This window comes from Opisthocomus hoazin, chromosome 22 (genome assembly GCF_030867145.1).
Source record: "Opisthocomus hoazin isolate bOpiHoa1 chromosome 22, bOpiHoa1.hap1, whole genome shotgun sequence".
In the NCBI taxonomy this organism is placed as follows: domain Eukaryota; kingdom Metazoa; phylum Chordata; class Aves; order Opisthocomiformes; family Opisthocomidae; genus Opisthocomus; species Opisthocomus hoazin.
This window is the reverse complement of record NC_134435.1, coordinates 2,485,905-2,511,726: the sequence shown is the minus strand read 5'-3', so window position 1 is coordinate 2,511,726 and position 25,822 is coordinate 2,485,905. Positions and strand designations below refer to the sequence as shown.

At 45.5% G+C, this 25,822-nt stretch overlaps 1 protein-coding gene across 13 annotated transcripts in view; it reads right to left on the bottom strand.

The window, feature by feature from the left end:
* The window catches only part of RAPGEF6 (Rap guanine nucleotide exchange factor 6), a 134,225-nt gene that overhangs the window by 39,490 nt on the left and 68,913 nt on the right, over positions 1-25,822 (bottom strand). For 12 of the 13 annotated variants that reach the window (XM_075441603.1, XM_075441598.1, XM_075441605.1 and 9 more), the window contains 8 exons: positions 13,699-13,830; positions 5,810-5,993; positions 4,839-4,975; positions 3,709-3,867; positions 3,010-3,162; positions 2,320-2,484; positions 891-998; positions 303-506 (listed from right to left, as the gene is read on the bottom strand). In XM_075441603.1, coding sequence (XP_075297718.1) covers positions 303-506; positions 891-998; positions 2,320-2,484; positions 3,010-3,162; positions 3,709-3,867; positions 4,839-4,975; positions 5,810-5,993; positions 13,699-13,830 — 1,242 coding nt within the window. Of the gene's footprint in view, positions 1-302; positions 507-890; positions 999-2,319; positions 2,485-3,009; positions 3,163-3,708; positions 3,868-4,838; positions 4,976-5,809; positions 5,994-7,646; positions 8,170-13,698; positions 13,831-25,822 lie in introns of those variants that run through there. The other variant, XM_075441606.1, reaches the window with a different exon arrangement.

The following is a 25,822-nucleotide window of genomic DNA, read 5'->3' as shown; positions in this document are numbered from 1 at the left end:
CTTCAACTTCACCATACCTCCGATCAGCAAGTTTCCTAAGATAATCCCAATTTGCTTTCTTCTGTCATTCTGGTTTTGAAATACTTAAATATTTTAAATATTTTTAAAACTGTTTAATAGAAACCCCCATGTAACACATGTAAACTGAAGCGGAACTGTGGCATTCACCATAGAATACTAGCCAGCCGTTTGCTTTTAGTAAAGACCATGATCTTTTTGTTGGGAGCACTACAGCTGGTTGAACCTGAATTTTTTTAATAAACTAAGAGCTTAATATTTCAAATGAACTTTATTCTTTTTACCTGATCACCACGCTTCAGTCCAGCTTCTGCTGCTTTACTGCCTATTTCCACTGTCTCTACAAAAATACCAAAGCCCTTGTCGCTTCCTCCAAGGAGGCTGAAAAACAGCGGCGAATCTCTAGAAGGTTTTTGCAGGGTAATTTGTCTCCATTTCGCTTTGGCAGCACAGGCAATATTCAGCAATCTGAGATGTCCTTTCATTTTCTGTAACACAGAAGACACAAAATGGAGTGTAATGCTTCTTTTATTAGAAATGGAAAAACAGCCGTGAAAAAAGACTGAAGTGCCAGAAAAAGGACTTCCAATGCCATGTATCCAAATCTTACTAAGGAAACCTTGTCCTCTTTTGCAGCAATGCAAAAGCACGAGTGCTATACATACTATTTTATATGGGCTTTATAAATAAATATATATTTAAGAACAAATACACCCATGTTAAAAGCTGTCTATTAAACTTATATTTAACTTCTATTAAACTTCTATTACAGGCTTACAGACTACATACATCGTGTTAGTCACTGGTAACACACTGGAAAACGAAAACGTGTAATATTAGAAAGTACAACAGTCGTTCTTTTTTGCTCCTACCGTATCTTCCAAGTTCTTTTCAAATTCTTCCAGAAATCGAGTCATAGCAGGATCCCCTTCAAAGTCGTTAAAATGATTGTTCACCCACAGTAAGACCACTCTGGTAACCTGTGAAAAAAACCAAACCACACCTATAAAGGTACCTATGATTCTTCTCCTACAGACTTTAATCTACCAGCAAGGAAGAACCCAGGGACACGGCAGAATAACACGACAGATTGCTGCATCTGTTTGCAAACAGAAGCAGAAGACATTTACACTTGAACTCATCTTCGCTTTTGCTTTATTTGTGGAAATAAATGAGGGGGGAAGAAAACCCCAAATGTATCACCCGGTACTTATGGGTGCACAAATCCATCTTCAGTTAACTCTTCCTTACGCTGTTTACACAACTTGCCTTTTTAAAGCATCCTAATGACCTCCTTTAGGGAAGTTCTGGGAAGTACGTTTAGATAATGAAAAGCTTTCTTTTAAGAACTTTTACTTAAATCTTCAGGTTGCTTTTGTACCTGCTAGAGTTACTACCATTCATGAAAAAAAGTCAGCCTGACAACTATTTTATCCATCCACATTATAAAAAAGGTTAATCTACAGCTGTTTCTCATCTAAAAATAAACAATTTCCTCTTTTATTTGCCGAGACAGTTCTCTTTCACCTTCCTTTTCTTAAGAAAGAGCAGTTGCCCAAATGAATAGCATGGCAAAAGGTAACAAGAGAAGCAGCGACCACAGCAAAAGACCCCAGACAACTCCCTGCACAAAACCAACAGCCTTGTGACGGTCTGCTGGGTTTCCTTTAGCTCAAAGCTCGAACACATAAAACTGCTGGCTAAGAACTTTACTGCCATAATTTTCAACAAATTGGACGTGGATACAAGTTCTTGACTGTGAACATTTTTCATGTGTGTGTGCACGCAGCTACAGGGAGCTGAGCTGGGTCCTATTTATGGAAGTGTTTTTATCAACTGCACCTGTCTTGAGCAGAGTTTATTTCAAGTGCAGAGTTTGTAATAAACTGCTCAAACAAAATGTGCTCAATACACTGAAAAGCTCTACAGTAAAAAATTCTGGAAGACAAGCACAATGCTGTTGTGAAAAGAAAGATGATATGCCCAAGAGATCGTGAACAATTTCCCAGCATTTCTGGTGAAACAAGATTTCAGACAGTGGCATTTACATCTTTAATTTAAACAGAAAACAGTATTTATCATTCTGCAGAAGAGAAGCGGTGTCATACCTATTTTAGGGTAGTACACTATACACATACAACACACTGGAGAATCCTTTCTTGGTATTAGTGAAGAATACTTTGCTTTAAAATAGTTCATATGAAATAGCTGGAGCATAATCCTAGTTTATCAGTAATACAAAAAGGAATTTATCTGGAGACAATTTCATCAGAAATACTAATCTCTTCGACTCAAACCAACCTTATCCCTGAGGCTGTCCACTGTGAACCACTCCAAGAGTTTATTTCCAACTTCCAGGGGGCTTGTTAGAAATGTTCTGTACGTCAAAAGGAAATCTTCGATGTAGGTTGGATCCACAATAGAGTGTTCCTCTATTAAGTGCATGATGAGTCGCTCGGGTGTTGCCTTAAAAATTAAATGCAAAAAATAACTGGTATCTCTCATCACTACCTCTCCCTAGAGAGTATCTTAACATAAAACTATGTGAACAGTACACTCCCTCTCCAAATTTCAGTTATTGGGGACTCAGGAGAAAACACACCAACGTGTTTAAATCGAATCTTCACGCTTCTCTCAGCCCAGATGTTTTGTATAAATAATAACCTGGCTAAAACAATTAGTAACTTCCTGTAATTCTGTTTTTAATAAACAGGTTAATTTCCTCTTCCAGATTACAAAAACCAGCTCAGTACATAAAGGTGTATAAAGGGTGCTCCCAATACAAAACTCAATGTATGTGCTAAAGAGGTCTAACTTTATTAAAGGGGAGATGGAAGCTAAGCTTGTACAATAATACAAACTCCTTCCAATTCGTTTTTTGAACCGAGACAGACAAACTGAGTATGTGTTCTAGACTCAAACTGAAATTGTATTTATTTACTAATAAATAAAGGTGTAATAGATTAATGGAAAGCATAGAAAGAAATTCACCTTGATAACTATGTGTCCTTTTCTGGTTCCACTGCGATCCAGCTCTCGATGCTCCTTTACCATAACAATTTCTCCTTCTTCCTCCACTTTATGAGTGTTCTTCTCCACGTGGTTCAGAATCCTCCAGTAGTCTTGCTGGGCTATACACACAAACTGCCCCCAAACAACACAGATTGTTAATAAATATCCCAAACATGAATGTCTCCCCATCTCTGGGCTGCTTCGACACAATCATGATGGCATAGCATCTGATACCAACCCCACTCCACCCCAAGCCCAACCACACAGGAGAGAAAGTAGAACTAGAAGACAAACAGAACCAGTCACCATCTTCCATCTCCAAAAGGTTGTTCAAATGGGCAAAACGTACAGAGGCCAAAGCCTGCAAGAAGTACAAATGGATATTTTCTGTTTATCTGTTCTTACTGCCTGCCAATCATGTACACATGGGGTGGACCAAGCTAACATTTCAGCACAAAGCAGAAGTTCCTGTTTCTCATGTAACAGCAGTGTGGAATAAACCTCAGCTGCTGAGGAGTGCACAACTAACTCAACATCAGCAGAGCCCTTGACCCATAAAATACCAAGCTCCTTTTTTCTGCTCCTGGAATAAAGATCATGCCTGAGATGAAAATACTCTGTTTTCTTTTACCAGATGCTTAAAAATTCCGAGGTAGTCGTACAGAATTGTAACCTTACCTGACAATCATCCACTTTGGTTCTGACCACTCCATTCATGTACTGCTTGTCCAGAGAGGGTGTAATCCCAAAGCTATTCCCCATGCAGAGACTCTCACTCTTTCCATCAGGATAGCTGATTTCCACTGTGCCATTTAAAATAACATACCAGGAATCGAGCTAGAGGAAGCGAAAAACAGATTTAAGAAGTGAAGCTAATTCAACACCTTTTGTAAGCTGTTCCAATGCTCTTATCCCAGAAAGGCTAATTCTTGCAGTCTCCAGTTTGTTGTCACAACAGTTTGGCGACGTTTAATTCACTAAAAATGCGCACTGTAGGGCAAGCAATAAAGAGGACTGAAACAAGAACGCTTTTCAGCATTCTTCATTCATTTCAGAACTAATTCAGCAGGGAGGAATGCTGATGAATAGGTTGCTTTTTTAATCAGTGGGCTAATTGCTACAACATATTTATAGTGTTTAGTGAGAATGAACACTCTTCCCCTGAGTACCCCCTTGGTCACTACCAGAGACAAGAGTCTGCTGGTCCTCTCGGAGGGACGACCTACTCCGGACATTCCTGATGTCTTGATCCAAGGACAGAGAGAGATTTCAAAACACCGATTCAGAGCACCTACGTTGGGAGCCTGACCACTGCCTGATTTGAACATCTGTCTTCTCCCACTGCATACGTATGGGAACTGCTCCTACTTTAGACATTTCTGTTATGGTATCTGCATTGTTGGGCAAGGATACCTCTCCATGTCAGTATCTCAAAAAACTACACTGCAAGAAGCGAGTTGTTTTACCAATAGAATGATGCGTTCTTCTATGCCACAAACAATCTTTGAAATGAACTCCTCCAGAGGTTAGCACTTACCTGATCACAGCATACTGAATGCTGGTTTACGCCTGTACTTGGCCACACTGAAGCCTTGAACAAGACAGCAATACGTATGCAGAATCTCCCAAACGGACCGGCTATGGTTTGGGGATTTTGGATATGGGTCACAGGGAGAGAAGAGTTCTCCAACTTTCGGGCGCGGGATTGTTGTGGAGATGGCAAACAGATCTTCCAGCCCTTCGCCGCCAGACGCCCTGGCTAACCCACTGCCCATAGCACTCAAATGGTGTTGTAAGCAGGAACTTACTTCTTGGCCGTCTTCAAGTATGATGGCTCCTGCTTGCTCTACTACTTCAAATATCATCACTGAGCAAAGTTCTCTTCTCACCGACATGGTCATGTTTGCAAAGGCAGGGAGCTGATGCATAAATTCCAATAATTGCTCTGTCAGACAAAGGAAACATTGGTATGAAGGCTGCAAGGCCCAGGGGTTGCTTACACACCTTACCCTCCACAGGTATACTCAACCTCAGTTAAATGCACTGAAGAACTGCTCAGTGCTGTTACAATCTCCTTAGAGCCGGTGGGTAAACGAGCCCAGCAGGCGTTTTGTCATCAACCACCAGAACTCAGCTCTACAGTCTTGTTCGTGGTCCGACTGACCCTTACAGCAGCAGCCGGGCTAGAGCGTAAAAGCACTCCGGCTTCAAACTTTCAGAAAAATTAAAAATACCCTTACAGTCCACTAATTACCAGCTTGCTAGGAGCATGAAATCATTTTCCTGTGTTTAGAGAAGTAATCTGAAGTATAGCATAACACAAATTTTCCTGTTAAACTAATGCCCATTTTTAGTTTAACACTGCAGTAAATTATTTTCCTCTTAAACATCTTCCAGTTTACGATGATATAAATCAAACTGCAGTAACAGTATATTCTCTTTGACATTTAGTAACTAATTCAACAGTTTCAGGCAGTTGAAATTACCTTGCTACCTATCCCTCCTTTATATCAACACACACAATGACTGTAATAACATCTTAAGCCTCTCAAAGACTGTTTTTTAAAATACTCATTTTCTCAGAACACATACTCTCTCAGTAAGAGGAGGTATCACTCAATTAACAGTATCACCACAGCAAAGTGATCTCTGGAAGGCATCGTTCATAATTCTGAGGATATACATTTAACATTAACTCCTTAAACAGTTTGCAGATATGCTTCTCTTACAGATGTCGTATGATATGGTTTTAGACAAAGACTTTGTTTTTCCTCCTCACCAATATCATCATCAGTTTTATCTGCAGGCTCTTTCTCCAGGCACTCTCGTACAACATCTCGCCCCAGAAGCGGATCTGAAGTTCTGTCAATGTCTTCATCCTCCTCTTCTTCTTCATCTTCAGAGTCTACAGGTGCTTCTGGCAGACCTGTTAAATCAACGTCTCCCATCTCACTTTCTGTAGCCTAGAAAGAAAACACCCATCAGACGAGGAGTTCAGTGCCTTCAGTTTGATGTTGTACGGTCTTAGGTAGCTAATACAACAAGAGAAATTCTGTGCCCAACAATTCCAGCTAGAAATTGTAATAGCTCCCATTGTGAACACTGAGGAAAAACACATCACACTGAGGTCTGCAGTTCCAGGATGGTACCACTACACGCCACCGGCACAAAGCAACGCCATGCTACGGCCATTACGGTCACAAGTTCTGAGAACAAAATCACCATACTGGGACGTCTGTTCTCGGTCTTGTCTTCTATCCCTCCCCACCTCCGGTGAGCTACGGGCAGTACAAACCCATCAACACCAACCGTGTGACACAGGAATAAACCAAGCAGACCGAGTAGCTAAAGTGAAGGGGACTTCACCTCCTTTTTAATTTCAGTATTGTAACGCTGATTTGAATCCTGGCATAGAGCAAGTATGTCAGGTGGAGTCTACAAATGGGGCGGGGGGGCGAGGAGATGCAGATGACTATTCCTTCTTCTATTGGCTGATGTACTCTTCCTTGTGAATTCATGTAAACTAAATGTTTTTTCACATTTTGAGAGTCTGCATTATTAACAAAATAATAACATAATTCAGTAACACCGTTGGTTACCCGACGCCTGCAGACACATTTCTCCTGCCATCAGTAGATGGCAATACAGACATCACACTGAGCAGACCCACGAGGCAACCGTGAGAGAGAATGCAACACTGGCAACAAAAAGCAGAATCGCCTAGGAATCATTTGCAATAATTCCTTATGTAAAGTTTAAATGATGTAATTGCATGAAAATAACTTTCCAAACAGATGGAAGGAGGGGAAAAAAAAAAAGTAGTTTCAAATTTTCAATTTCCACAGAGTAGTTGCTCAACCACTTTCTCAGTTTCAGCCAGCATGCAAATCATTTTTGTCTTCAAACTCAAAAACTTGAACAACAAGATGTGTCACTGACAAGTCTAAGGCAATGATACGGAGACTTGCAGAAAATGGAGGTTATTTTTTCTAGATGAACATATTTACAATATTCTCTTTCACTTTAGAAGAAATCCTTGAGATTTTACAAAAAGGCTAATGACTAACGCATCAAATGCTCTGCATGTTCACAAAGCCTCCACAATAAAGGATGGGGTCCTATCCAACCCGACTTTAAACACTCCCAGTGATGGGGCAGCCACAATTTCTCTGGGCAACCTGTTCCCGTGTCTCAGCACCCTCACTGTAAAAAACTTCTTCCTTCTAGCCAAACTAAATCTACCCTTTTCCAGTTTAAAACCGTTGCCCCTTATTGTGTCACTACGGGCCGTGGTAAAGAGTCCTTTCTTCTAAGACCCGTTTAAGTTCTGAAAGGTCTCCTGGAGCCTTACTCCCTCTTCTCCAACCACTGCCATGACTCTTCAATAAGATGGAGAGTGCCTTAGCAAGTACCTCAGCCAACTCCCCCAGACCCTGGGATGCATCTCCTTGGGTCCCAAGCACTTGTGCACGTCAGGTTCCTCAGGTGGTCTCAGACCTGATCTCCTCTTACCATGACGAGGACCTCGTTCCCCCAGTCCTCGCCTTGAGGTCCAGGGACTTGAGAGATGTGGGAAGAGTGACTACCAGGGAAAAGTGAGGCAAAAAATTGAGTACCTCAGCGTTCTCCATGCCACTGTCCTCCTGTCTTATGTATGGGGGGGGAGGCGAGCACTTTTTTTCCTTTATCTTCTTTTTCTGACCAAAGTACCTGTAGAAGCCCTTCTTGTTACTCGTCACTTCCCTTGCCAAACGCAGCTCCAGCCGTGCCTCACGTTTCCTGATCCCACCCCATACGTCCAGGCAGCGTCCTCATGTCCCTCCCAGGACACGCGTCCCTGGCTCCACTGCATGCATTGCCTTCTTGAGCCTTCTGACGCGGAGGTCACGGAATCACACAGAATGTTTGGGGTTGGAATCACACAGAATGTTTGGGGTTGGAATCACACAGAATGTTTGGTCCTGGAATCACACAGAATGTTTGGTCCTGGAATCACACAGAATGTTTGGTCCTGGAATCACACAGAATGTTTGGTCCTGGAATCACACAGAATGTTTGGTCCTGGTCTCCTGCCTTCCTTGCCTCACAGAAAGCAACGCTGATTTTAAGTGCTTTAATCACAGCAGACTGCTCTGCCTCCATCTTCCTACACGCTCCACGCTGATCGGCTGATGCTGGCCCCAGCACACCGAGACACGAGCAGCGTTTCCTTCCTTCACTAGGCAGAAAAATACTGGGGTTTAGATATAACCTTGGGCCTTTCAGCTTGTCCTCATTTTCATAATTAGTCAGCAAACCTAATAAATAAGGCTTAAATGATTTAACATAAATATTTCTTTCAGAGGAGGGTAACAATAGATGTAGGGTTAAATCTGTCTTACATTACATCACTTGACTGGCTTATGTAGCTCACATTAACAGTTCTGGAATTCAGCCCAAGTGCAAATTGTGCTTGGAGACTCTCAGCAGCACATGATCAGCACAGCATTTTATTCAAGGACTTTTCTAGCATTTCTTCATCTAAATAGCCACAAGGTATATCAACTTTTCCAGGCAGAGCAAGACAGACTACAGTACGAATTCCCACTGATAACCTCGAGCTCAGATCACAACGCTGGGCTACGGGTTCTACAGAAAGGCGACTCTCAAATTTTCATTGTGTATCCTACACAGGACAATAACCAAATCATCTGTTTTCTTGGTAAGTAAGTTACAAAATGATCAAGCTATGAAATAAAAGATGGTCCCCAAACTGTGCTCCAAAGACTGCGTGCGGAGGGTTGCGCAGCCGCTGGCAGGTCGGGCAGCGCTGGCAGGAACAGGCAGGATTCTGCCCGCAGAGCTGCCTGCGGAAGCACCCGCTCTTCCCAAGCACCGTGCCCCAGCTGTTTCCACTATCAAATATCAAAACCCCTCTTAGTGGAAACACGTATGAACTACCAGTTTACAAAAGGAAACCAGAAGCTGCAATCCTCAAACCTTACACAAATATGGATTTTCGGGATTGAGTCTCCAGGGCAAGAACACCTGCTGAGCAGGCAGCAGGAGCCGACTCCAGCAGTGTGGGGCACGTAGGGCAGCCGGAAAGTTAACACCAGTTCACTGTCAAGACATTTATCTGCTATTTGAAAATCACATTATTATTACTCTATATAGAGCACTGCAAAATTTGCCAATTAACAAGTTTCAGCTGTGATTGCCAAATGTTGATCACGGAGATGCCCCACACGTTGGCCTACGCTGCAGAAGCTGAAGACACAAGAACCAGCCCTGGCAAAGTTTGGGTGATAATGATACGTATTCCACTACAATGTGTGTCGGAGGCATACGCTGACAGGAAAAGATAAAGTATGAAATATGCCCCATGTAAAAGCTTTCCTGTGCTGGAGTAACTCCCTGTGATCACGTATTTCAGTACTCACAACTCCTGATGCAACCTGCTATTAAGAGTGAGGGTTTTTTTCCCCTCCCCGCATGTGAATTCTGTTAGGGAAAAAAATGTCCAAGCCTTTTTTTTTTTTCAGAATTGATAGAAAAACCCTCAGTAAGGCCCACTCCCTCATGCATATTTTATAGATAATCCATTTTAATATCAAAACCTTAACCACAATTGGAATTATTGCTGGGCAATAATGTTGCTGCCCACAAATAGCATATACTGCCAAAGTGATAAATGAAAGATTAAAAAAATAAAAAAAAAAGAGAAAGAGAGCTAGAAACTTCAGGCGTGCCACCGAGAGAACTAAACAGACAAGAAACAACAGACACAAATGTAGTGGTCATGAAGAGAACAGCGCTGCAAGCTATTGCACAGGCAACTAATTCCTGACAGCAGGAGCGAGACCCTACCCACCTCCGTCCAGGGACACGGTCTGGATTCCCTGTGGTGCCCTGGCTGGCACCCTGAAGACTGTCCCGGGAAAGGGCAAAGCAAAGTGTTTCCACCCTGTCATGCCTGCTGAGTTGTTCTTCCCTGAGGACACCTCTCACAGGTCAGAGCAGCCGTCTGCACAAGTTGTAATCCCTTGTTTTAACTCCTGTGTGCATAACCGCACAGCTCTCCCTACTTCTGTCTAAACACCAGGGCTCTGAAATTACGCATACTGTCAGAAATGGGTTGGATTGGAAAAAAAAAAAAAGTACTATTTTGTATTACCATTTAAACATATTATCATTTAAAAAAAAAGATATTGCAATACACACATTTGGACGTTGTGCCACATAAAGAACGAAAGCTCCAACAGGGAGCAGTAACAGTACGGGAGAAGGGAGAAAAATATCCTCATAAATTTGTTTTCATAAGTTTCTGCAACTAACTGAGGGTTTAACACGCTCTGTTCGTAGCGGTGCTTAGAGGCAGGACTCCTTTCCTGCTGGTCTCACCCGAAGCTTTACGTTCACCATCCCCTGTTTAACAGCCTGGCCTGAGAAGCAGCTGGAACACGTGAGACCTCAACTCAACACTGTCGATGAACACAGTGCACACAGACGAACGGAAACCCTTTCCAAATCTCACTAATAAAATGGTTTCATTCTTTAGTTCTACCATTCCAATCATATTTTCCTATTCTGGAATTACGTTTGCACTACTCACTGTAAAAATTACTGTTAAGATACCATTCATTCAAAAGGTCATTTCCAGGCTACATTAATCAAAATTATTCAAAAATGCTCTTCCTCTGCGGACATTAATGCTACTCCTAGAGAGTCTGGCATGTAACAGACACATAGCTGACTGCAAAAGCAAAGCATCATTTTCCAAATACTTTAAGAAAAGCTGTAGTTTAATATACAAAAAATGCTTTCAGCTCCTAAGCCAACACATTATACTAAAAACGTAGGTTTACTGCATATCGAAGAGATTCTCTGCCTTCCTAATATCATAATGAATATCGGGGAAAACACTTTTCTTTTTCTTTCTGCTTTCAAAACCCGTCTGTATTGATGTGTCACTGCGACAGAGTGCTACACTAAATGCTGTGCCGTGACATTATTGCACAGGATCTGTCCCCGCACTTCTAACTGGGTGACAAGCAGCAAGAGAATTCTCCAAAGCTGTTACAGCAAGGGCAGTACAGCCCACAAAACACCCAGCCTCTTATGGCAGCTCACTACTTGCACATTACGCATGTGAGAACAAGATACCTGATGAGGTTCAACAAAGGCAAGTGCAGGGTCCTGGACCTGGGGAGGAACAACCTCAGGCACCAGTACAGGCTGGGGCTGACCTGCTGGAGAGCAGCTCTGCGGAGAGGGACTGGGTGTGCTGGTGGGTGACAAGTTGACCATGAGCCAGCAGCGTGCCCTGGCTGCCAAGAAGGCCAATGGGATCCTGGGGTGCATTAAGAGGAGTGTGGCCAGCAGGTCGAGGGAGGTTCTCCTTCCCCTCTACTCTGCCATGGTGAGGCCCCATCTGCAGTACTGTGTCCAGTGCTGGGCTCCCCAGTTCAAGAAAGATGAGGAGCTACTGGAGAGAGTACAGCGCAGGGCTACGAGGATGAGGAGGGGACTGGAGCATCTCTCCTACGAGGAGAGGCTGAGGGAGCTGGGCTTGTTCAGCCTGGAGAAGAGAAGGCTGAGAGGGGACCTTAGAAATGCCTCTAAATATCTGCAGGGTGGGGGTCAGGAGGATGGGGCCAAGCTCTGTTCAGTGGTGCCCAGCGACAGGACAAGGGGCAACGGGCACAAACTGAAGGAGAGGAAGCTCCAGCTGAACATGAGGAAGAACTTCTTTCCTCTGAGGGTGATGGATCCCTGGCCCAGGCTGCCCAGGGAGGCTGTGGAGTCTCCTTCTCTGGAGATATTCCAGACCCGCCTGGACATGGTGCTGTGCAGCCTGCTCTGGGTGACCCTGCTTGGGCAGGGGGTTGGACTGGGTGACCCAAAAGAGGTCCCTTCCAACCCCTAACATTCTGTGATATAAAAAATTCGCTAAAAAATAAGATGGGAAAAAACTCAGTGGGTTGTTGGCGGTTCCCCCCCTCCACGACACGCCCGTTGCACATCTTATCTTCATCCACAGTTCATCAAATGCTTGATTGCCAAACGCCATCTTTCAGGATTAATGACACCGTAGCTACGACGGCACATGGCTGTAGTACTATCTCTGCAGATCTCACACGAGTCTATCAGCTGTAACCTGCCTCGGACATCCCCCGACCGGCCGCAAATTCCCAGCAAAATTTACAGATGTCCGCATTCCCTGCAGGAGGCAAAACCAGGAGGGCTCATGCCACCAGAAAGGAGCTGCCTACCTGAAGGGTCCTTACTCTTAAAAATTAATAGAAAAATCTGTATTCATTTTCACATTAATAAATTAATAATTCCTTAGGGTACAAAAATACATTTCACCACGGTTTATATGCTACAGTGCATATAAATATGTTAGTCTATTATTTCCTTTATTTATATAATTGTTACTTGTTTAACAATTATGCTCTTTGGCATTTTGTGAAGAGTAGACATAAGGCATTTCAAATGCCATTAACCACACATGATAGAGTATTCACTTCTTACTGGAATGGTATTTTCTTTATCCATAATACATTTAAAGTGCTTTTCACTTTGTCCAACCTCTCCAAACTACTCAGGTAGACAGGCAGGCAGACGATGGTCAGGAACACTGTCCATCAGCATCCTAACGTATGAGATGCTAAGATACAACATACAGACTCGTTCTGGTGAGTCTGATTAATTAAATCAATTGTTGACTCAGAAATTAAAAAGATACTGAACAAAATCTTCCAGCACTGCCTCCCAGAAACCAGGTAGCTCACACAGCATTTTGAAAAGACTCACAGGGATGCCAGCTACTCCTGACCTAGGCCGGCAGCAAGCAAATCCGAAGAAGTCGAAGGGTAACAGATTAAATAGGACAAAAAAACACAAAGGCACTTCGTGTTCTAAAAGGATTTTTGCTTTTAAGGCTTCACTGTTAAAGTTACCTAGCAGTACTCTGCTGTAAATAAGATACATCACTCACCTCTGTCTAGTCTACAGAAATAGGAAATGGTACCCAAACAGTACCCAGGGGAATAGGTGTCTACAACCAAGTTACACCTGCATCGTGCTCAACAGTTGCTCCATACTCTGTGTTGTAGCCAGATTTCAACTTGCAAGGGGAAAAGCTGTGCAATTACTGATCCAGACACACCTGAGCATCCCCACCAACCAGAATGGAAAAACGCCTGAACCTAGCTCTACAACTTGACACAAGACAGGTAACTTCTTCAGTATATTATCCGCAAACAAATGAAAGCAGTCTCTGGATTTCAGTCAACTTCCACTCTCAGCAAGCAACCCCAGAATCTCCCCCGTCAGCTGGTGCAGAGAGCGCGTTCCTCACCGCGCTTTTGTTGCGGAACAGAACTTCTGTTATTAACAACAAATACAAATAATTAATGAAGCTATTTAAACACAAGCATGATTTCATGAGATTTGTTGCATTTCAGGAAGAAGGCAAATGATCCCATAAATCATCAAATGTGACTTTTAAAAGCACCAAGTTTGCTTCATTTCTACGTGGCCGTGGAAAGTGGCAGCTCACACCAGCAACACAGGGATGCGCAGAAGCATCACCAGGGCAAGTCGTGGAGACACGGCCCCTGGTTTTGTTTGTGGAATGCTTAACATCAAGGAAGGAAAAATAAGAAACAAATGCAATTTCACCTGGTAAATATCAGATAGGCTGCTGCTCCCCGAATCACTGGCAATGCTACATCCCGACTGGCTGGAAGGGACGTGGGTCACCTGAGGATGAGGGTTGTCGGTAAGATGCATCTTGGTGAGGTCAGCTGGAAGCTGCAGATAAAACGGATTTGGGGAAAGACAGGAAAAAGAAAGCAAAAAGAGATGCGTAAGTCTGATCTGAAGACAAAGTTATTCACCAAACTTTTGTTACACTTTTCAACACCATCGCCTAACTTCAGGTACCATTTGAGAGAAAACTAATTTGGACTAAGCTCGCCCAATCACACCTCAGATTCTACAGGACTGACAGAAAACGATGCAGCTTTCTGTGAAGCAAAGGCCTGGCCTCGTCCCCACAGCCGACAGGCACCACCAGGACCGGGCCACGTCAGCCGGCTCAGGCGAAGCCGCCACCGAGCCCGCCGTCCGGAACGCCAGCCCCTGCCGCAAGCCGGCGCGAAGCAGCGCTCCTGTTTGTAGAATCAATCCGTGCCCTAGTTCAAGAATAACCTTTAGAAAACATCAATACAGAGCAAAAAGTAATGTAATCTAAATAAACATTTTGGTCCATAAAATGCTTTCAACTTTCTTTAAGAAAACAAAAATACAGAAAGCATACCACGCATTTTTGGTACATGTACATACAACAGCACTTCTCGTTTATGAATTTATCTGTAAATGAACACGTGTACGTGGACACACAAATTTTAGTGCATGACTGACGCCCACAAACACATTCCTTCTACTGAAAGAAGTCAAAATCAGTAGCAGGCTTCTGAAGAATCAGAGCCACAGGGAATATTAAAAAATAACCAGCCCTTTCATTCAGCTGCTCATTTCTTTTCTGCCACATTTATTTCTCGTATTTTTTACATTTACACTCCACTATATGGAAAGAATATTATATCACAGAATGATAGATTCTATGACAAAATGTATATACTTTTACCATTTCAAAATGACATTCTTACTTCCATTTTTTGAAAAGCACATGAGAGAAGCACTCTACCCAAGACTTGTTCGCATACTTTCTGAGACCGTACGCAGCACTGTAGGTCTCTCCAAACCTTCCTCATTCCCAGAAAAAAAATGTTGAAAGCACCTCTGTCACATATAACATAATTTTGATTATCAAAATTGTCACAAGGATCACAGGGGATGCTGGGTCGCCTGTAACTCCCCATGACGTTCTCACTGCCAGTCGCTACTCAAACCAGACCATCCTACGGGCTCGAGAAACCAGCGGATTGTTACTTGCAAAATAACTCTGGGAAATGAAAGATCATATAAAACTATTTTTCACTATACTAATATTTATATTATTCTTGCTTTGTTCATATTTTACTTACAAAAAGAAAGTATAAAGTATTCAACTTTTAAATTACTATCTATGCTCACATGTATTTGGAAAAGAAGTCTGAAAAGCAAAAGATTATACTAAACTCCCAAACTCCCATAAAAAAAACTCCAGGCAGTAGGTACAGAATAGTGAACCTGATCCAGATACAAAGGCAACACCTTTGAAGCCTATGTTTAGCCACCAAAAAGTTTGACAGGCTGAAAAAAAATCTATTTTCAGGACCGGAGGACAGCAAGAAGGTCAAAGCACTCAGCTGACAAAACTCACCCCCGTGGCCAAGGGCCGGGCTCGCTCTCCGCCAGCACGCACCGGGAGAGCTGCCGTCACCGAGACGCGACCTCTGCTCCACCGACACCGCGGCACGGAAGCCACGCAGCAAAGCCGCGACTGAATTCTGGTCTGGAGCACTAGCTGGGTGCTTTTTAAATCCAAACGAACACTTTCTACAGCACAGGTTTTTGTGCCACGTACAGACAAGCACTATCTGGACCTGGCAGCGTTAGGTTTATGGTTGGACTTGCTGATCTTAAAGGTCTTTTCCAACTTAAATGATTCCAAGATCTACTGCTGGTAACGGAGGCGAGGCAGAAAGCGTTGCATTATCGTCCTTCTTCAGCCACCAGTATTCCAACGATGCCGACCACGGTGCTGACGGAGGTTGCTCCCCTGGCTTTCCCCATCCGCTGCCTCGGCAGCAGCCCGTGCCGCAGGGTGACCCGGCTCCTCGGCTCCCCGGAGCGTCACGCGTCAGCCGGCTCCTCTGCAAGCACGCCGCAGCGCTACGGTCCGCGTGAAACGATGGCAGGGCAGGCACGAGCAAGGTCAGCGCAGCGTCTGCCAGGGAGGACGGCAGCCAGCAGCAACCCGGTGCCCGCTAGCGGATTACCAGGCAGGGCTGCCAGCAGTCACTGACACGCTGGAGGTCAGTGGAACTGAAAAATCCAGGAGTTTTAGTAAATTACAAAATAAATCAAGCCCAACAGACTCATTACCCCTAGCTTAACAAGACCACGGCTTTGCTGCAAGCTCCTCAGGCTGGCCCCATCGTTACGGTCTCCCTATTCCAACAACCGGCTCCGAATTCAGCTTTAATCAGATTTCTTTCCGGCCACGAGCAAGTCCCACGCTGACGGTGGTAATACACACCCAAGGAAATCCAATTTAAGCTCCCTGCTCTCCAGATTCATAATGATTTTCAAACTTTCAAAACAGCTCCAGGAAACAAATGAGCAAAGCCAAGAGCAGACGCGATTCTGCAGGGCTTCTCAGGAGGACGAGGGCAGGTGCCTGCTCCCACCCAAACGCTGCTGCTATCGCAGCCCATTCTGGCTCAGAGACAGTGACACACACACACAGATACACACTGCCACATATAGGCTTTCTTCCTGAATTTAGTTTAAATTTTGAGATTCTTGTGATGAAGGCTGTTCTATATACCTAGGTTGAGTAGTACTGTGGGAGCAAGACACGGATCTCAACATGAAAAAAGTTGTCTATGTACCTTGCCATTCTGAGAAATACACATTGAAGACCAGCTCAGACCACCACCAGCCTTCCCAGAGGAGTATTTCTAATCAACTCGTTAATCACAACTGATCTTCATTCCCCCTGCCAGCACTCCCATTCATTTCCACCACCTAGAAAGCACACGGGCATCTACGATGCTCCAGCTGGGTTCTGCAATCTGGTCTTGTAAAAGCCATTTAATGCAGGTTGGATGCAAGGAAACATTGCAATATCTCTTTAAATTTGAGAGAGAGATAAGGTTTATTTGAGACAAGTGACCTTTAAAGTGCTGCTTGCCACTCTACTCAATCTCCCAAAATAAATCACAGCTTCTGCCTTTTGAATGTCGTTTTTATTACCCAAACGGATTGTCCTTCCTTTCTGAGCTCCCGAAGCAGCAACACGAGGATAGGGTGTTTCTGTAACAACACGACAGCGGACGCGGGGAGGATGTGCAGGGTGAGGTGGTGAAGTTGCTGAAAAGTGCTAGAACATTGTCAACTACTGGTGAATAAAGTTCACTTTTCTTCAACTCTGATTTTTTTTTTTTTTTTGTGGGAGAAACTTAGAAACTGTTGTTAGAATCACATCAGTATCTTGTAAAATGACATGTCTAGAATGGCAACGTTCCCCTAAGCCCACGTTAGAGGCTTTCAGACGCACAAGCACCTACCTGCATCACCTTCTGGCTAGCTGCACGCCCCAGCAGCCGCACAGACAGAAAAATCCCAAACTTCCATGACAATCTGAGAAACACTCCACGCAGAAACAGACCCATTACTTGCCACTTTAAACTGGAACAATCCCATCTCCTCACAAGAAGGGATAACCTGGCACTCGAGCACGAGTGCGTCCGACGCGCTGGCACAGCCGGTCCCTGCCTCGGGGCCAGCACATCCTTGTGACTGACCTTTCCCGACAAAGGGATATTTAGCTCCAACCCCCCCGCCGAACGCCAGACTGTGGGGTTCAGCGCTGTACGTGGAAGGAAGTTCAGAAAACAGAAGCTCTGGGCTGCACAGCCACCTACAGCTCTGCCCTCCCACAGAGCCAGGGAGATACAGTCGGTGCTTACGCCGAATAAACGGAACCAACAGGGGAATTTTTAAAGACATATTGCAAACTGCTATAAGAAAAAAGGACAGGAAAAAAATACGAAATCCTTGGAAGCTCATCCTAGCGTGGAGTCAGTGTCTTGCCACGCAAACCCAGAAGCGACAGCATCCGGGACCGCTCTTTGCTCGAGGCACGGGAGCTGTCTGCAGGCGGCACCCAGGGTGGCCGGGACGCAGCCCAGGCCGGCTCCCCGAGCGGCAGCGCCGGGGAGAAGGCAGGCGAGGGCAGACGACACGGGAGCGTAAAAGCCAGTTCTGAGTGACAGTTAATAAAAATGACATGCACAAAACACTAAGCTCTACGCACAGCAACCTGGAACGCACCCAGGAGGTGAAGACTCCCCGAGGTCCCCCCGGAGCTCGGCTTTTGCTATCGATTTTGTGGGTGCAGCCACCCAGCACTGAAGCGAGGGGCAGCAGCTCTCCTGCTGCTAAACCAGAGAAACCCCAACAACTCCAAGCACCCAACTAAAGCAGAGAAACCCCAAAGATCTCCAGAAGCCCCAAACCTGTCCTTTCTCCTATTGCACAATAAATACAAGGCAGAAACTCCCACAGTAAAACCAAAAAAGCACGAAGAGCAGTATACGTAAGTGCTTTTTGTCCTACCTGGACAGCAAGAACGCTCACGTCTTGCACCTGCAAAAGACAAATTGCACCGAGAGAGACTGACTGCTAGGTCTGAACGGAGAGGCAGGGCCGGAGCAGCGGAGCCTGGAGCAGCACTGCTGCTCTGAACAGCCAGACGAAGCAGAGGGACATAAAAAAGGAGCAATGGGACTCTGTAAAAGTACCGAAGCGTGGAAGAGAAGAATCTCTGCTCATATTCGTCCTTGGGCATCCTTGGAAAAAACGATGGTCCTTGGGAAGAGTGTGGAGAAGCCAGTGGATGACAGGGGGAACGGATGAAACCCCGGGCGGTTGCGGGGGCAGACAAAGAACCAAAAGGAGGAGGGAGGAACCAGCAGAGGACACAGACCCTGCCGCATCCACCGCTTCCCCAGGGACATCCCGGGGGAAGCGGCCCAACGCTGCTCTGCGTGACCCCGGGGGACACGTATGGGGCCACACGGACCCTCGATCTGAACCAGCACAGACATCCTCTGGTTAGCTAAAACTACCAGCTACAAACGGCTGAAGATGAAAGAGCAACCACAGAACTGCTGAGAGCCAAGCAATGCAGCAAAGCAGCTACAAACTTCAGTCACGAGCCATTTATACTCCAACAGCCAGCAAGTTTGTCAAAGAAAAACCATACGCCCAGTATTCCAAAATTAGTGATTTACTAATTAACCATTCAAAACATGCAATGCATGTCAATAAATTATTTTATTTATTGTAAACAGCCTGTGTGAGGAAAGGCTTGAAGAACAGCACGCAGCATGCTGACTGCCGTGACTCCAGATCACACCAGAGAGCAGCGGGTTCGAGGGCTGAACTGCTCCCCGGAGCCCAGCTCTGCCTTTCCACTTCTCAACAAGCTACACTTGCAAAGAGTATTTGATTTTTCTTTAAAAAAAAGGCAATCGGGGCATCTTGGTTTAATATAGAATTAGCAACTTTTTAAAGCTAGTTTGATAACCAGGGCAGTGCGATGATGTGATGATCTCTCCCGGAGACTGCTGAGGTTTCTGATGGCTCCCTGGAAGGAACTGTCTGAAGTTGGGCAGAGACGAGCGCAAGGCCCTGCGCCTGGGGAGGAACAACCGCAGGGCCCCACGCGGGCTGGGGTCTCTGCGACCCGGGGCGGCTGGTGGACAAGGAACCGAACGCGAGTCAGCGTGCTGCCGCAGCAACGAAGGCAAAGCAGACCTTGAGCTGCATCTGCAGGGGCATTGCTAGCAGAGCTAAGAGACATGATCATCCCACCCAGAGCTTGTCCGGCCACGTCTGGCCTGCTGTGTCCAACTCTAGTCCCTGCAATTTAAAAAAGAGGTGGACAGACCAAAGAGGGTTCCAAAGGAGGGCCATGAAGATGATTCCAAGGGCTGGAGAACCTGCTCCATAAGGAAAGACTGAAGGAGTTTGGTCTCTTCTCCCTGGAGAAGGCTCAGGGGGACCTCATCACAGTATTCCAGTACTTAAAGGGGAGCTACAAAGAGAATGGAGGCTCTTTCTTCACAAGGAGCCACCCCGAGAAGACAAGAGACAACGGGTACAATTTCACCAGGAGAGGTTTCATGTTAACATAAGAAAGAAATTGTTTTTACTGCGAGAACAATGAACTGCTGGGACAAGCTCCCCAGGGACACGGTAGAGTCCCCATCACTGGAAGTGACTGGACAGGGTGCTAGACAACCTCATCTCGGCTCCTTTCCAACAAGGACCACGCTGGTGCCAACACTGACAGCGGACGCCGCTGCACAATTACCAACATCTCATGGGTTAGTCAGTGTTTTCTGCATCTGACGAGCATCGGAAGTGAACCAACCAGCCAACGTCCAGCTCATTTCCTCCTGGAGAACACCAAGGCAACGTTCTTCAGTTTTCTTGCTTCACTTCACTTTCATCACTAAAACCACCCCAAACTCACATGGGGCGGTACCTTCCCTCCACAGCCACAAAACACTTTGCAGCAACTACGACTACATCGAACTTTTACACATCATTTTCAAGCCATCCACTGCAGCAGACTGAACTGCATCTCACTTGATGGCATCTGAAAGCTTCTCATTTCCATGACCTCCAGTTTGAGGTGCCCGATAACCAACGATGCAGGCAAGGCAACAAAAATTGCCATGCTGCTGGGACACGTGTCTGAACAGAGATTTTGCAACTAATCTTCTAAATTAATACCTAATCCAGCTTTGCAGTAGTATTTCTATCTACACGTATGGCAACTCACGCTATACAAGAAGTGATCTGCCAGCTTTCTCCAATTCTTCGGTCCGTAATTTCAAAATTACTTGTAGTATCAATTCAGATACGTGGTGCACCTCACAACCTACCAGCCCGTTCCTACAGGCCCAAGCAGAGTGCGTCTGCAGTGACATTTACTTCCTACGTAAACACCATTTACTCTCAGCAGTGAAGTGGCACAGAATACTTGGGAATTAAATTAAGAGCTAATTTTGGAAGAACAGACTTATAAGACTGCACATGCCCCGTACGACAGAGCAAGCGACGCGATCTTTGGCAAGCTGAGCACCAATCCACTCTTCTGCAAAGCACAGTAAAAATGGTCGTTAGCCTGAGGACACCTTTGTGTGCTCCCAGGAAGGTTTTTGCTAAAAATTAAGGCTATAGAAATGTCGTTGCAGAGTTTATGTAGAGAGAAAGGCAACCACAACAGTCCTAAGTGAAGTTACGTCGTAGTAGGGCTAAACTGAGCCATTTGTGTCTCTGTTCCTCGTTCTTCCCAGGGAAAGGAATCGGAAAAAGCTCTTTTGGTCCAAGGACCATGCTCCTCATGCTGTATTTCCTACGTGACTGCCTTTTGGATTTGCTGGTGTCTTTTCCCTATGCAAAAGCCTCATCTGTGCCTCCGTGACACAAGTTTTGAAAATAAATATCAGTCTTTCCTGGTACAGTTTGGATATCTGAAAAACAGAGGCTGAAAAGGTACAGACAACACAAATTTGCAAAATAGTCTGGACAGATGGACTTGAGACCTATGAATTATCTTCTTCTACCTGTAAAAGCAGCTTCACCATCGTGTTTCCACCTGCAGTAAATGCCATGTTAATTAAACATACTCTGAAACATCCTGCAACAAGGATCATCAGAAACCAAATTACTAAAGGAAGTTACACTCCAGTGTATAATGTTCATTACAAATTTAAATTAACGGAAAGAGCACTGACAATAAGGAAGCCGAAGTTTTGCCTCATTCCTTATTGGATACTCCTTGACAGCAAAGTTTTTCATCAGTTTTCCTCGGTTCCCGTACGGATGTTGACAACCGATCGATCTCGTCTGGACACAGCAGCAGCCGCCGCCTCCGAGGGAACAGTCTGTCCTTTTATAGGCGGTGTAAGCAAGTTCTCTGTCCTTGGTTTTACAGATTGTCAGTAACCTTATCCCTTATTTGCTTTTCTGAAGTTCCCTGAAACGCCGCCAGCAAGGGTGATATTCAGAAACAGCACGGGGTTTATTTCCCTGGAACACCCGAGGCCGAGCGCAGCGCCCGGGCCGCGTCGGTGCGCACGTACGCCTGCCGCGTCGCCGCGAAACCCACCCCGCCCTGCCACCCCAACCCAGCCATCGCACCCCCAAAGCCGGCGCTCACACTGCAAGCCTACCAAGCCCACTTCGCAGGCACATGTATTTGTTCTTTTGTTTATTGCCTGAGGGTTTCCATTAAGAGGTTTTCGCTGTTTTAAGCTGGAAGCCATTAACAGCCCCTTGAGCATTAACTGCGATGACTCTGGGTGGCCGCCGCGCCTTCGGAAGTGCTCCCGCCCAGCCTCCACCGCACCCACGGGGTTTCAGCGCACCAGTTTTCCTTTCTCAGCCGATACAGAATGTTGGGACTGTTACGAATGGCCAGCTAAACAAAAGCCATTTTTACATTCAGTTTTAAAAAACAAAACTCAACAGAATTGCCAAACTAAACAGACCACTTGATCACAGAGCTGAACAGGACCCGAGCACCCTCTGCCAGCTCCCACCTCTCCTTTCAGGGACCATTCCCTTCCATTGCCTTTTTCTCCTTGATACCCTTGATCCAAAATCCTTCTTACAGTTAGTATTAGCAGGAAACAGTTCTGCACCAATTTCTTCCTTTTAATTCCCATTTGCACTTCCAGCCTTTGCTTTCTACAACCTACTGACACCCGAGCAGCAATGCTTACTCCTGCTGGCAGTCAGTCTCTCACCAAGCAAACCTTTCTGTATCCCACTTTTCGCTCTCATCCATCCCATTTATTCCACCTAAGCAAAAAAAAAGAACTAAAAAGAAAAAAAAACCCTCTCAGATTTTTTTCCTTGGCATCAGTAAGTAAATTCTTCTAATCATCTCGTATATCCTGCCAGTAAAATAATGAGAAACCACTGAAAATAACTGCAGCTCTCCGTAGTTATTTTTGCAGAATTTTCACTAGCCTTTCTCCCAAGAATTTATATAAATTAACTCTGGTTTTTGTTCACTTTTTACATACAAGCCACAAGCTCCAGCTGAGAAACTACTAAGTTTGAAGTACGCTTCGAGCTGTGTTAATGGGAAAGGAGCAAGCTGCTGCTCTGAGACGGAGCGAGGCCCCTTCGGCACCCACAGTGAGGGGAAGCCGAGCGCAGCCGAATTACCGATGCTGACATCAGCCTCAGCCAACCTAATGCAAACAGAGACGTTTCCTCCTCAAAGACCGCAGATGCTCCACCAGTGGCACAGAAGAAGATTTCTTCAGATTTTCAAAGCTCAGGAATGATGTCTTTGTTGTTGGTTTTAAAGCCAACCGATGGCTCAAGTGCGTTCCCAGCAGGCTCAGATAAAACCCGGCAACCCTCAACAGCACCACGCAAAGAAAGGTGGTGCCCAGCCAACGATACCGACCACAGACCATTTTCGTTTTTAAAACATACAGAAGATGGGCTGGCTGACAATATTTATCTGAAAACTTGTTTCAATTCATTAGCTATGGTACGTACTTACCCCAGTCACTATTAGCACTACAGGCATGAATCTCAAAGAAGTAAGGACCAACTTGATCACATTCCCAACAGCCTTCCAGGGCCCTGAAAACAATCCTTCTAGCATTCCTAACATAACCCCAAGCTTACAAAAAACCCCAACAAACAAACAAACAAAACAAAAAAACATCTCAAAGCATTAAAAATCCCTAGAGGCTGCTCTACGCCTCTGGCAGCCAAGAGCTTCTTGGTCTTCATGGTTCCTACAGTGCGTAGAAAATAAAATCCTCTGAGGTATTATGTTTCCTTAGTTACAATAAGGTGACGTGAGGACAGAATTTCGAACTAAATTCTGGCGTTGCCTTAAACCACACATCTAATGCAATTTTAATTCGGTTTTCATGTGTCTAAATTATAGATTACCACTATGCCTTAACTCATGGTAACACTCAGCATCTGACACGCAAGTATCTCTGCTTTGGAGGAGAAGAGGGGACTTCAGCTGCGAAAATTCACCTGTGAAGAAGAGTACCAGTACTGATGAGAGCTCCGTCATACTGGGAATATCCAACACGTAAACGTACGTTGTATTTTTTACAACCATCAATTGATACAGATCAACTCTTCTCTGGCCTATTCAGTGTAATATTTTAAAAATGTGAAGAACTGTGTTTTGTTGTTATGAAAATATAACAGGAATGTTCAGAAAGATCTATTTTCAGTGCCAGAGTTCAAAATTTTACCATTTGTTCTCACCACTGAAGACTAATGCATTACAAGACAAGAAAGAGCCTTGCTTAAATCATTACGGTAGAAAACAACCTGTGACAGCAGCCAGTGATGCTCTGCGTTCTGCCAGGAGCTGAAGTTTCAGCAGTCACTAAAACCACGGCAGCCACGCCAGCGACGGCCGCCGGACGTCTGGGGAGCTCGCGGCCCGAGGCGACACTTCGGGGCGCAGGAAATTCCAAATCCACACCGAGTTTCCTCTCGGCTGAAGGCTTTACCAACCCTTCGAGATGCCAGCTGGTACAACGCCGTGGTGCCGACGGTCCCTCTCCACGCAGCCTCGCTTCGCTGTAACGACACGCCAGCGCGTGCAGCGCGCGCGGCGATGCTGCCAGCACCGCCCGGCAGCGCGTCACCGCTCAGCGCAGAGCTGCGGGACGAGGCCCTCGGATCCTGTATGTGCATGAAAACCCCACAAAGGAGCACTGGTCTTCCATCTACATTTTCTTTCTGTATCGTAACAGAACCGCGCTTGCGGCAGCGAGAGGAGCAGGGTGGTCCCCAACGCGGCTGTAGCTGTACGCAGAATTGTAACAAAGCAGGTTTAAAGCAAGTCTAAGAGGAAATAAATGAACAGATAGGTGTTTATTTGCACATTAAGAGCCAATTTCCGATAAAAACAATACTTCAAGGAAAACTGTGTCCAGTTCTGGGCTCTGTGTCCAGTTCTGGGCTCCCCAGTTCAAGAAAGATGAAGAGCTACTGGAAAGAGTCCAGCGGAGGGCTACGAGGATGAGGAGGGGACTGGAACATCCACCCTACGAGGAGAGGCTGAGGGAGCTGGGCTTGTTCAGCCTGAAGAAGAGAAGGCTGCGAGGGGACCTTATAAATGCTTATAAATATCTGAAGGGTGGGTGTCAGGAGGATGGGGCCAAGCACTTTTCAGTGGTGCCCAGCGACAGGACAAGGGGCAATGGGCACAAACTGAGGCACAGGAAGTTCCGTCTGAACATGAGGAAGAACTTCTTCCCTCTGAGGGTGACGGAGCCCTGGCCCAGGCTGCCCAGGGAGGTTGTGGAGTCTCCTTCTCTGGAGATATTCAAGACCCGCCTGGACAAGGTCCTGTGCAGCCTGCTGTAGGTGACCCTGCTTCGGCAGGAGGGTTGGACTAGATGACCCACAGAGGTCCCTTCCAACCCCTACTATTCTGTGTTATTCTGTGATTCTGTGAAAAGGCTTTTTCTGCTGAAAAGTAGTACAATGTGTACTTGAATGAACCTCAACATGCAATGTACTGGAGTATCAGAAAATCCAAGCTTTCCACAGTAAATGGCCACACAGCTCATATTAAACCATTATTATCTTCATAAACTATCATGCAAAAAGTGCATGTAAAGTTTTACAGATATCCTGCAAGCTGTTACAGAAAATAGTATAAAACTTTTAACTGAGTGTATGGAAAACAGTGATTTGTCGGCGCAAGCACTCAGGGGTCGGAGCACTGAGCGACCAAGAGCGCTCCCACAAATCAGTTAAACAGAGAAGCACGGCAACCCCTCCGTGCAGGGGATGGAGGGGAAAAAGAGCAGAAAATATGGAATACGAGGGATCACCAATACTCTGAGGAAACTCAAACTCCAAACAGAGCTAAACCATGCAAACCAAAGTTCGCGGGAGGGAAAAGAACCACCGGGAAGCAGCAGAGAGGAGCTCGCAGGGCAATCGCCCGCTGCCTGGGCCCGCACACGAACTCGGGTGAGGAGCACCCACAGGTCCCGCTCCGAGCGACGATGGGGTGCTCTGCACTGCAGAAAGCTGGGCTGGA